The sequence below is a fragment of the Stegodyphus dumicola genome, chromosome 7 (genome assembly GCF_044657685.1).
Source record: "Stegodyphus dumicola isolate Sdum_Otavi_A_Nest chromosome 7, ASM4465768v1".
Classification (NCBI taxonomy): domain Eukaryota; kingdom Metazoa; phylum Arthropoda; class Arachnida; order Araneae; family Eresidae; genus Stegodyphus; species Stegodyphus dumicola.
Window position 1 is genome coordinate 79,646,701 of NC_140774.1, and position 14,088 is coordinate 79,660,788.

A 14,088-nucleotide genomic window follows, 5' to 3' on the forward strand; every position below is an offset into this window, starting at 1 on the left:
TTGAATGAGAAATACTCAATCGTCTGTGAAAAACTGTTTTATTTTGTTTTGTTTGCTTAATTTCTTTTATACATCTTTCTAGCTTTATTATAGTATTTGAATAGAACATGTGGCAAGGATTAGATAATTCTTTAAATGATATAAATTTTGTGCATTCTGAGTTATAATATGAACGAAATATAATACTGTTAAGTGAACCTAGCGCCAGAGTGTCGCTATGGTAAACAAAGTGAATTTTAAAGAATGAATTTATTCTATTGCGGTTTATGCGGTGTCGGCGAAGTAGGTTTAATTCAATCTAATAAGTTTAAATGAAATGCAGGAAAAATGCATATAATTTAATATTCCGTACAAGGAAGTCATGTGGTGTACACATCAGATTTTTTGAGATGAGCTTACAGACTCAAAATTATTTTTCTTGTTTGGACATAAAACATCAATCTTGGAGCATGCGCTGTTTAACGAACTCTCCATCACTGAGAGCTTTATTATTTTTAGCAATATTGTATGCTACAATGTAACTTGCATATGTAGTTGCTTCTTGGGTACTGTTTACCTTCTTGAAAAAATGTTGTCGGCCTGATAATTTTTTACGAAGACTTTCTGCATTTTGTTTTCTTTCATATTCGGATATTGCTTTGTAATTGGAGTTCTTACGCTTAGATGTGAAATGACGGGAAATATTGCATTCTTTGAAGACTACTACAGCTTCCCTGCAGATGAGACACACTGGAAAAAATATTTCCAGGTCCATTCATCGTTAAAAGTACGGCACTCTGAATCAACTTTACGTTTTTAGTAGCCATTTTGGGGTTGAAATATTTTACGAATAACCCAAACAAGCACTAGCTACACTATATTTTTAAAAATTTCAGCACTATTCACACTGATGCTAATATGTCCGCAATCTTTCCATTAGCAGTCAATAACATTAGAACTTGAGCCAAAAGAAAAAGCCGTTGGCTGGAGCTTAAAATACGCAGTCTGCCACATGCGAGGTCTAATTCACCTGTATTGGGTTCCCATATGTCTGCTCCCCGAGAAAGAGACAACACGTGTTGGCGCCAATCTACAGCTATAACTAACAAAGAACTTTCTCTTTTAACACTTTACCGATTGAAAGTTGTCTGTGCTTGATATTTCCGTCGATTTATGTTTTGGAGAAAAAAAAATACAGAAAGTAAAAGATCATCACGATTTTGAAAAAAAGGATGAAAAAATATAATACTTAAACAAAGTAGAAAAGGAGATAGATCTATAATATATAAATAATATTTCTTTTAATTTGCCTGGACCGCAAATTAAAATTTCGAAGCTGGTTTTAGGCAAATTAAAATTCTTTCCGCGGGACGGATAGAACCTTTCGGCGGGCAGTAGTTTGCCCATCCCTGCTTTAAGGGGTAAGTAGAATGAAAGATATTTTTTCCCCTCCTCCAATGTGTGCCTTCATGGTGTAATTGGAAGCATGTTCTGCTAGCATCCAAAGGTCTGGATTTAGAGTTCTGGCAAAGGTATTGCTAATTTTTCATGCCTCCTGCTTTGAAACTTCCAAATCGAATCTACAGTATTATAATATCTTCTAAAGAATTCTAAACCTGCTTTATAAAGGATTATATACTTCTGGAAATTACAATGAAGACCAGTAACTGCAGCAGGTATGATTTTTTCTAGATTCATTAAAGTTGTGTAAGAAGCAGCCTAGTAAATTGATAACTAATTCAGGAATTAATAAAAGTAGTACTAATAGTTCTTGAAATGCTGGCATCAATTCCCTAATTAGTCATTGAGATGATCTCTAAATGATCATTACAATGAGCTTTTTAAAATTTTTATCTAAATCCTACGTGAATTCTAAGTGCAATGATTGTTTATCATATTTTAGTAGCTGACCACTGAGATGGATTTTTGATACATTATTGTAAAGATATTTACTTGCTGTAAAAAATTTCTCTAGGAATTCAAATACAGTCAAAAGTCTTTAATCCGGACTCGTCGGGACTTCGGCGATTCTGGATTATAGATTATCAGTTTAAATCTGGTAAGATGGCATGCAGAAATTATAAAATTAAAAATATGAAACCGTAATTTATGAAATAAAGAGCAATTATGATCTAAAAGGTATCAAAATTTACAAAAAAAAAAAAAAAAACCTTAATATTTATTTGTTTACTTTATTAAACAGTTCTTTCAACGTGCGCATGCGTAAAGCATACATTACGCATAGTCGAAATTAGAAAATTGCAACCAGAAAACTATTTGATGCATACTCGTGATATTTATAATGACAAGGAATTTGATTTAAATCATATCAAAGACGGAATACATCGAGATGAAATACTACAATTAGTAAGGAATTATAAGCTGAATAAAATAAAAACATTTGCTTTGAAGATAAGGATAGTGCTGACAGATCAACTTCCAATTCATTGCGCGCCGCGACGTTTCACCCCCTCAGAGCAGCGTGAAATTGATAAACAGATTTTGGAATGGTTAGAGAAACAAAGGATATGCCTTTATCTATTTTTTTGCAGCAATTAGACTTTTTGTTTAATGGACTTCGAAACATACTTTCGCTTTGTAGATCCTTTACATATTAGTAAATATATATCGGAAATTCTATTTGACATGATCGAAAGTTCAAGCTTACTTTTATAAAACTGCTCTAACAGTCTGCAAAAAATAATAAGCCGGATCCAATTCGAAGATTAGAAAACAATGCAATCTGCAACATTAACTGAAATAGATAATTAGATAATTTTAGCTTAGCTTATACCGTCCGTTATACATTAAACGCGCATGCGCAGAAAGTTTGTAGCTTTGAAGTCCGGATTATAGATCATTTCGGATTAACGACTTTCGACTGTATAATTTTATGATTCTTAGCAAATATTTATAGTATAAAGTTCAAATTTTGGATCGCCATTCAAATAAATAAATAAAAATAATCAAAAATCCCCCCTCCTACAAAGTTTAGGAATACAAAATATAATAATAAAAGGAGGCATGTGTGCCGCAAATGCAATTTTGCTCCAGATTAAGATTTCTGAATGTTACTTTTTAAATACCTGCTGGCTAGGGAGTCCCACAGTGGATAATAACAATGCACTGAATGACATTATATTGATGTTAGCCAGTATCACATTTTTGCCCTTGGGGGAGCCCATGGCCGGTGCTATGCATTTTGTTGCCCAATGTAATGTCTGTGGATCTTAAATTCTGCTGCTTGATAACCTCCCTAAATTTTTAAAAATTCAGCCATCCGTAATTTTTGCTGCTTGATGCTCTAAATTCTAAAATTTTTATCACCTCTTTCTGACACCCAGTTATGGCCACCCAGCTGTATTTGCACTGACCCTGTGGAGAGGATCATTAGCACTTTTCTTTCTGACCTAAACAATAACCAAAGTCTAAATGTTACCATGTTTACATATCCTTTTACTATATTTAAAATGATATTCTAAAATTCAGAAATTTAGAATTGCAAAGTCCCAACAATTCTGGGTCTTGGACTTTGTACTGTGTAGTGATCAAATATTTATTGATCTTACTCCTCCGAGTTTTAATTAGCTGTACCTTCAATAAGAAGGGCAGTCACTGAAATTGAGCATATGATGAAGAATGTTATGACTTTTTCCTATTGGCAGGTCACTCAACAAGGCATGGAAGAGAATCTGCTTTTCCTAGCTATAAATCCAGCTGACATTTATAGAGAACAATTCAGATTTCAACCTATTCCTGAAACTTCATTACACTAAAACTGCAGTCTTTCCTTACTACCATACACAAAATTATAGTAAAATGATATTAACATAAGCTCCATTGTTTGAAAACAATGCATTACATAAATGTTAACTTTTCCTAGATGAAGACTGTGAAATATTGTTCTACTGCGGAAGCTGGCAAATTCTATTATTTCCAAAAAGCTTAAGTCAATCGTAAAACTAGCTATTTATCACAAACAAAACATTGCCACAAATTTTCTGTTTTCATTGAATGGTAAAATCAAGCAATCAGCTGGAGTCATTGTTAGATTATAAGTGCAAGAAACCTGGTTTTCACAACTGGCGAACTCCATTCTGAATTATGCAAACGACTGATTAGTAGAAGGAAAAAATACATAACCTGCAACTTCTTTCAAACAAGAGAAAATAATAATAATGAAATCTAAAAGGGTCCAAATTTTAATAAATTCCCACAAAGCTCTTTCAAAGTTTAATATGATTCATCAATAGAGATAATCAGTAGGTGACCCATGTGGAATAACAAAACATTTTATAGGATAATGAATATAATTTTAGACTTAACAGATAATGTTACACACCTTCTGTATATTTGGAAAATGAAAAAATATACATAACGTAATTCTATAAAAATATTTAATGTTTTAAATTAGATATATCATAAATTAAATGCATCTTTATTTAAATCAATGAGATTAAAAAAAATAATATTCTTATGAACTACATCTATTACTTTTACATAGATTAGTTTACTAATCAATAACAGATAGATTAAATTGGAAAGATAAATATACAGTACAAAGTCCATAATCTGGACTTGTCAGGACTTCGGCGATTCCGGATTATAGATCATCAATTTAAATCTGGTAAGATGGCATGCAGAAATTATACAATTAAAAATATGGTGTGTGTTGGTGTGTAAAAATATGAAACGGTAATTTATGAAATAAAGAGTAATTATGATCTAAAGGATATCAAAATTTACAAAAAAAAAAAAAGCTTAATATTTATTTGTTTATTAAACATTTCTTTCAATGTATGTTGTTTAAGTTGCTTCGTTTTTAGTGCTAATACTCTCTCTTTAATTCTATAAAACAGACATAATTTCTTGTTCAAAGTTCCAGTGTTCAAGTCCTGTAACTGCTGTGTCGAGAATACCGACTAACTTGTTAATCAAAATTTTTTCATTTTCAATAACCTCTCTGACACTTTCTTCGCTATCAGAGGCAGTATTTTCTGGATCTATACTATGGATTTCGCCGTCCGTTAATTGACTGATGATTGGGGCATTGTCATCGCAATGAAAAACTTCTGTTATATAAACTTCATTTATTACCGCTTCTCCACATTTCTTTCCAAAATCCAATAACTGGAAAATTTCACCTTTAGTTTGTGATGTCTGAAAACCTTCAAATTCGCGGCTATCATCTTCATCATCCTCACTATGAAATATGATAGCTGGCCATAAATTATGCAAGCATTTTTTTAACATATCTGGAGACACATCCTCCCAACGCGCATGCATAAAGCATACGGAAAAAAAGTTTGCGGCTTTGAAGTCCGGATTATAGATCATTCCGGATAATGGACGTCCAGATTACAGACTTTGTAGTGTATTATTTTTCGCTACATGGAAACAGACCTTGAATGAAAAGTACCATAATTTCTGGAAGAAACGCCACGGCGTTTACGTGTTTAAAACTTAAATTTTCAGCGGGTGCGGGGTTTCTACCCATGTGGCGTTTAGGTGCACTAAAAATAAAATATTTCCTATGATGGTCATTGTACATAGTTTGGATGGCCTTGTCATTGTACATAATAGATTGGTGCTGTTCCCACACAAAAGACCTCTCAGTTGCTTTTTGCGAATGTTATTTTGTTAACATTCTTTCCCTTGAACCGACTTACATGCCTTATTCACTTATTCACCCTAAATCCGATCTCAGAACAATAACATTCTTCCCCCTTTCAAATCAACATTCTCATCAGTTTGAATAGTCTCTCTCCTCTGCCATTGGATGAATCTTCCAGGACCCATCCTCTCCCCACCCCTGCCTTTTCTGCAACTTTTTTCAAAGGCAGACACCACTCCACCTGCCTCACAATAACAAACTGACCTATTTCCCCTTCAGCATGAATTGATTTTTCTTGGCATTCTGCCAGATACAGATCCCATCAGTTTGAGTAGATACTTGTTGGATAGTTTTCAATAAGAAGAGAGCAGAAAATTTTTGAAAATAGCACCTAAACGGCACAGAAGCTATACTGCTGGTTTTAAGCTTAATGTAATTTCAGTGATGAACAAATTGGAAATAGAGCAGCAGCTCGAGAGTTTGAAGTGGACGAGAGATGTATTCGATGTTGGAGAACTGAAAAAGAACTTCTTAAAATTATACCACAACAGAAATGAGCCAAAAGAAGTGGTACTGTAAGGTGGCCAAATCTACAGGACGACCTTGCAAACTGGATAAAGGAGCAACAAGGAAAAGGAATGGCAATTTCGACTGTAAAAATTTCACTTACAAGCAAAATTTACAGCAAAACAAATGAACATAAATGATTTCAAAGAAGGGCCTTGCCGGTGTAGCAGATTTATGAAAAGAAAAAATATTTCTGTGTGTACTAGAACAACAGTCAAGCAACAATTACCAATGGACTGGCAGGATAAAAAGGCATCTTTTCTAAAATATGTGACAGATATTATTGACAAAAAAAAAAAAAACTTCTTCAGTCACAGATAATAAATATGGATGAAACGCCGTTAGCTTTCGACTCTCCTGCAAACAGAACTGTTGATGAAACTGGTGCAAAAACTGTATCTGTGCTTACGACGGGGCATGAAAGAACGTCATTTACATGTGTGTTAGCTTGTGCCGCAAACGGTGGCAAGTTAAAGCCCATGATCATTTTTAAACGAAAGACTATTCCTAATGACGTAATTATTTGTGCGAACGAGAATGGCTGGATGTGCGAAACAATCATATGAGTGGCTACAAAAAGTTTGGCAATGTTGTAAGGGATCTTTTTTCCAACCAAAAGGGTTATTGATAATGGATTCCATGCGTGCTCATTTACTTGAGTCAGTGGAAAACCAGATGTCAAAAATTGTCTACGAACGTAGCAATAATTCCTGGTGGTTTGACAAAAATCTTACAGCCATTAGATTTGTCAGGTAATAAATCCTTCAAAGCTGAAGTCCGAAAGCGGTGAGAGTGAAGGATTGCATGCGTATACCAAAAGCGGTAAAATGCATAGAGCACCTTATGAAGAAGTTGCAAAGTGGGTAGGAATTCGTGGAAATCGGTAAAAACATTGTCAATAATAGCAGGGTTCAAAGAAGCTGAAATTATATCCTTAGATAAAGAGACTGTAAACCAAGAGGATGAATGTGATGATCTGGAAGACTTGGACTTAGATAAGGACTATGATGCGTAGAGCACTTTATGAAGAAGTTGCAAAGTGGGTAGGAAGTGCGTGGAAATCGGTAAAAACATTGTCAATAATAGCAGGGTTCAAAGAAGCTGAAATTATATCCTTAGATAAAGAGACTGTAAACCAAGAGGATGAATGTGATGATCTGGAAGACTTAGACTTAGATCAGGATTTACTAAATCTTTTTAATTTAGATAATGAAGAATCAGATTTTGATGGCTTCATATGATGTACAGTTTGCTGTAATTCCTTTTGTAACTAAAATTTCCTTTTGTCATCCAAATTTAATATTTCGTTGTTGCAACGTTTTTTATAATATAGTCTAAGTATTACAAATATGGACTTCTTAAGTGGGTAAATATAAGTATATACGTGAACGTAAATATATATTCAACATTTCTTACCTTTAATTTATTTTTGAGTTATTATGGTTTCATTTCATGCATTTTTCTTAACTGATATGTCATATATCAGGACTTAGGTTGAGATTTTGCATCTATACGGCCCACGACGATGTCACACGCAATTTAATCTATTGCGACGTTTACATTGATGCGGTGTTTCTGTGTAATTTAAATTTTTTTTCCTGCCATTTTTCTCGCGTGGAGCGTTTACGCTGCTGTGGCCTTCTTCCAGAAATTACGGTAAAACAATGCATTTAAAGTGAATCAAAGCAAAATCATGTTTTGAGACTAATTGCCCTTTTGAGCTAAAAACAGTTTTTTTTTTCAGTAATAAATATAATTATTCTAAACAGACTGTTGTTCTAAGTAATTACATATCTGATATGAACAAGACATAACAATCATACAAATGGTAATCAGCAGGAATTCTACACTATATTTTGTTGTAAAGCAGTTCCACATTTCCCAAAATACTGGAATGTTTTATAGCAAAACAATAACATTGAACATATGCTTACACCAAAAATTTGCAGTGTATTTATAAAACAAATATTTCAATAAAAATATTTTTATTAAATACTATTAATAAATCAATCATTACAAAACTTTCATGATATCAATAGCATGAAAACAAAAATGAAATATACAATTTTTCTTAAACAAATAAATAATGTAAAAATCACAATAACCTCAGAGTTGACAGCTATAATCATAATTTTTATAATTGAATATGTTGTGAAAATAGCAAGACATGCAATTATACTAAATATTAATATCATTCATATGAAACACAAAGACAGAAACCAAAAGAATTATAATAGAAATTTATATAGAAGCTAATAAGAAAAATACACCTAAAGGTTACATTAAAAAAATTACAAAATATTTTAGACACAAAATAACATCTAGAATCTATTAGGAATGATGTAATAGTTTGTAAATAACAAACTGGTTCAATTATGTTCTCATAAAATGCCCAGAAAACCATACTCATATTACATGCAAAGTCTCACATTCAAAGAATCTTTTATAACAAACTCTTTTTTGTTTGTTTATTAAACATTCTGAATATATCAAGCTGATCTGAATATGAGACTATATTTTTCAGTTAAAATGACCTTCAGAGAAACCACACTTGTCTGACATCAGTTTAATGTTTTAAAAATTATTCTTCAGATTTAATATTCAGGAAAACATTTACTTAATTTTACCTCAGACTATTGTATCTAACCGATTTAGTTATCTTTTAAAATGCATAGAACATACCAAGCTCATACACAGGAGAATATCTTAAATGTCTTCCTCCCTTTTTTAAAATCTTATGAAACATCTTTAGAAATGCAGATCACCCTAAATTTTGGCCAAAATGGTATAATTAAAAGAATTCAAATAAATTTTTAATAAATAATTATAACTTAATATTTATTAACACATTGTAAGTAAAGCTATATATATATATATATATAAAAACTGGTATGAAGTTCAGACTTCCATGTAAAAGTCAACTCATAACATATTTCCCTTTTTCTTTTTTAATGAGATAACATATGAATAATGCTTAAAGAACTATTAACAACTACTTACAAGTTTAATAACTAAGAAATTTATCACATTATGATACAGCTTCTGAATAAAATATAAGTTTATATTCAACTGCGTGCCCCATCAATGCTGTATAATGATGTTATTCGCTTTAATTCAGGAGCATATTCGTACAGAAACGCTTCAAGAATTTTCTGGAAAAGAAATTAAGCCGTTTATTGAGATAACACAAATGTTACAAAACTAATTTCCCCTTTTATATTATGACAAAATATAAAAAAACTTACATAAAACAGTTGTTTGTTGAAAGTTTTATTTTGAAGTGCATCAAATATTTTAGACATTCCTTTTTTAGCATTCTGTTGTCCAATGAGATTATTAAGAAGTTCTGAAAGAAAAGAAATAACCACTTCAGACTACTTCCCTGCACTGAAATATATTTTAATACAGGACAAACAGCCTTTCATATCATCAGATTAATATTTCATATCATCAAAATATAAACTATAGTTCCTCCAAAGTATAGTTCCTAAGCCGTATTTTAATCGCACCTGACGGTACATTTTAATCTTTGCCATTTCCTGATGATCTATTTTAACCTTCGGATATTTCACAGTTTGGCCATGCCTGATGGCTCTTTGGCATGCTAAAAAGGCTCATGTAGTAAGCAAAAGTTTATTTTTGAAACACTGTACCAAGACAAATATTTTTAACAAAATATAATTTAATTTCAAAATTATGATATGTACATCATAATTTCAAAATGCAACTATGCCAAGCTTGTTTTGCCAAGTTAAAGATTTTTAACTTACTACAATTTTTAAATACTTCTTTCTCTATTAGCTAATACAGCTTTGCCAAAATCTCTACATATAATAAAATAAAGAGTCTGTCTGTGTGCTTTCGTTTGTGCTGTGCGTAAGCTGATAGACCCACGGCTACGAAATTTGATACATAGGTACACCTAGAAAAGAGCCAGTGCACCTCGAAGCGATTGTTTCGAAATTCGAATTCGAATTTTTAAAATTTTATGTTTTGTGATGAAACTGCATCATTTTGAGACATTATGGGCTATAGAAAAGCGAGATTTTACTCTATACACTCCATTTTCACATAGTCATGAAACGTAGTCACTTAGCTATTTTACAAACTTAAAATAAATTTCGTGTTTCAATAAATTGATTCAATACGAATTTATTTAACAAAAGGAGCTTAACACCTTTTCAATGGGATTTTTTCTAAAAAAGTTTATTTTTAAAAATGTACAGTTTATTTTTCTTTGATTTTTGGACACGTTAAACTTTCATCCTTGCAACTGCTTTTAAAAAAAGATTTTTGGAAAATTGATAATATTTTGTATTCTTAAAAGATTTTTTAAATGAAGCTTCCGAGTAAACTTCTCACATCTTTAAAAATGTGATTTTGGCAACAATTTTCCCGTCTTATTGTTGTTAGATTTTTGATGAAATCGCATCATTTTGAATAGTTTCATTCTTTTAGAAATATGGGTTTGGCAACAATTTTTCATCATATTTCTTATGTAACTGTTTTTAAGAGATTGGCATATTTCATTGACATATATATATATATATTTATTACATTTTTATTGACTTTTTTTGGTTAAAGTTGTTCTGCAGAGTAAAATTCTGCGCGGAATTTTATGTTTTTTGAGTAGCTTTCATGTTATTTCTTGTTTGCAAGATAGTGAACAGTTTTGCATGATTTTTCCCTTCAACGGAAAGTTGGTTAATTTTTTTATTAGGATAATTAATATTTGTATTAAGGGATATAGCTTTTCTCTTGAAAATATAAGATAAAATATCATTAATTATACTTTGCTTTTCAGAATTTTTTGTTTTTTGCATTCTTTTATGTTATTTATTGCTCATTTCACTGTTTTTAAGATATTGAAAAGTTTTGAGCGATTTTTTTAGGAAACAAAGTTCTTAACCTCCTTTATACCATTTGAGTTCTTAAGATTTTGCAAAGGGAAGTTGGTTAATGTACATTAATATGTATTTATTAGAAGAATTAATATTTGTATTAAGGGATATTGCTTATTTCATTTTAATTTTGTAATAATACGTAATAACTTTTTTTATGAAGTTGTTCTGCAGAGTAAAATTCTACTCAGTTATTAAATTTAATGTTTGGTGTTCCCTTCAGCCATTTTTTCTGGTACATTTAAAAGCCAGATGAAGGCTGGCAGTGAAGCTGCTAGTAATACATAAAAGACAAATAATTACATTTCTCTGATTTAGAGCTACCACTCTGATGCTATTTTTTGAACTCTTAGTAGCTATCTGAACAATAGTGAAGAAATATACTTTGGCCATACATGCATTAATGATGTACACTGATCAGATCTACTTTGGTATACTGTGCATGGGGAAAAAAAAAGGGGGGGGCACTTCTATATCTCTCGTTCTACTGGGCCGATTGACAAAATTCGAATTGCATTTTTCATGTCTCGAAAGTGCGACTTAGGATATATATTAGATTTACAGATAGCATTGTTCTAACATAGGTATTTTGACACAAAATACGTCTACTTTAAGCTGATGGTAAAAATTTTACAGATTATAATGCAAAAATTTTTTTGAAAAATTTTTAAATATTATTTAAAAATAAAATTTTTAAAAATAAATCATAAAAAATGGGTGAATTTTATTTGGAATGAACCTGAATTTTGAAATATGAAAGGAAGAATCAAATAAGTTTAATAAAAAGGAGATATTCATAAATATATACCAAACTCAATTAACATTGAGGAGCTAAAATTATGAAAGCTAATTATTTAAGAACTAGTAGTGCGATTTTTACAAAACTTGGTAGTTTGGTGTAATTTGAGTTCTAGAATGAAAATATGGGAAAAAAATTACATTATTTCAGAAAAGTATGTTAAAATACTTGTGTTAGAACAATGTTATAAATAAATCTAATACATATCCTAAGTTGCGCTTTTGAGAGACAAAAACGCAAGTTGAATTTCATTAATTGGCCCAGTAGAATGGAAGATATAGAACTGGCTTTTTTTTTTCTTTGCGCAGTGTACACATTTTTTTTTTTTTTGTTTTGTTTTGGTGGCAGTGAAATTTTGAATCAAGTAAACATGACCACTCTTCACTCTAACATCTATGTATTTTTGATGAACTTTTTTCTGCCTCTTTGAAATAAGGATGGTAAATATATTTATTATAAGTTTTTAATAATGATATATGTGAGAATCACAAACACGTGGTTATGGCTTTAAAAAATGAAAATGAGCTTTACACTTGGCATGAGAAAATTATTTCTGGACAGTGTCTTCATGAGTTAAAACTCCCAGACAAACTACATAAAAACAGGCATTAAACCCTCAAAGAGCACAAGGTTTTGGTCTCGAAGTTAAAGTCTCCAAAAAGACAATAACTAAGAAGTATTTTCTTGATTATAATTTCACAATAGCTTGACTCTTTCTTCTAATATATATGCTACATTAATTATCTGGACACATTTCAAGATGCATGTCTGTGTATTTAAAAATATCAAGATTAATAGTTTTGAACATATATCAATGCTTTGGCAATTGAGAAGGCTAAATAGCAGCAAGCTAAAAAAAATAAAGATTTTTAATTTACTACAATTTTTAAATACCTCTTTATCTATCAACTAATACAGCTTGATGATAGCTGACAGTGTTATATATATGTGGCAACACACTAGTTGCTTGATGAACTGAACTGAAGTAATTGCCAGTTGATGTCGGTTTGTAATAAACAATGTGTTATGTGATCCTGTAGTAATGTCACTTATTTATTGATCAAGTAATATTAATATGAATATAACATGGCATAGTCGTATGATGGAATAGTGATACAACTAATTGTCAGGCAATCCCTTTGGTTGTTTTTCCTCTCAGCAGACACAAGATGGAATTTTGTCGCCCACTGCAAGGCCTAAGTTTCGACGGCAATGTGGCCGAAAACTGGCACAAATTCAAGCAGCTGTTCCAGATTTATATGAAAGCTTCTCGACATGCTTCAAAAGATTCGGATGTGAAAGTTGCTTTATTTTTAAATGCCGCTGGTGAGGAAGCAGTTGAAGTGTTTAACACTTTTAACAGGAGATCAGGGCAACCATGAAAAAGTGCTTGAAAGGTCTGAAGCTTTCACAATGCCTAGAACAAATGTCGTGGTGGAGAGATTTTTATTCAATAAGAGAAAACAAGAAGAAAGGGAACTTTTTGATTGTTTCGTGACTAACCTGAAAAAAACTGGTAAAATCTTGCGAATTTGGTGAGCAGAGTGACTCTGTCGTACGTGATTGCATTGTCCTTGGAGTATCAGATACCAGTTTACAGGAGAGGATACTTAGAGAAAGTAATCTGAGTTTGGAGAAAGCAATTGATTTAGGGAAAGCTGCTGAATTGAGCTCGTGCTCAAATGTTAAGAGAATACAATGTTGACAGCGTAACTAGAGGGAAAGTGAAGCAACAACAAGAAGGAGGAGCCAATGCAGCCATAGCAGTGAGGAAGCACAGAGGATGGCGTGATGATGCTTCAAATATTGAGACGTTTTTATGTAAAAAATGTAACAGACATCACGTTAATGGACAATGCCCAGCATATGGAAAAAAATGCTTTAATTGTGGCAAACTTGATCACTTTTCGACTATGTGCAGACTGAAACATGTCCAAAATGTTTCTCAGCATCATAACACAGATGTATATAGTGAATCTGATGATGAATTCTTCGTGAATTCCATAAATGTCCAAAAAACTAAAAGTGTATGCTCAACCTTGTCTACAAAAGAGTGGACTAAAACTATAATTGTTGAAGGGACAAGTTTGACCTTTAAGTTGGACACAGGGTCTGAAGTGAATGTTTTGCTTGTGAAAATTTATGAAACACTAAGTACTAAGAACTCTAACCTTATTGTAAACAAGTGTAATGTTGTATTAGAAGCATTTGGGGGGAGGGGGGTCCAA

At 31.8% G+C, this 14,088-nt stretch overlaps 1 protein-coding gene across 3 annotated transcripts in view; it reads right to left on the reverse strand.

Annotated features, from left to right (window-relative positions):
- Nucleotides 1-4,158: 4,158 nt before the first annotated feature.
- Nucleotides 4,159-14,088, reverse strand: part of snz (sorting nexin snazarus) — a 135,690-nt gene continuing 125,760 nt past the window's right edge. For all 3 annotated transcript variants that reach the window (XM_035351503.2, XM_085820510.1, XM_085820509.1), the window contains 2 exons: nucleotides 9,406-9,506; nucleotides 4,159-9,312 (listed from right to left, as the gene is read on the reverse strand). In XM_035351503.2, the coding sequence (XP_035207394.1) occupies nucleotides 9,226-9,312; nucleotides 9,406-9,506 (188 nt within the window). In that variant the 3' untranslated portion in view covers nucleotides 4,159-9,225. The remainder of the gene's footprint in view (nucleotides 9,313-9,405; nucleotides 9,507-14,088) is intronic.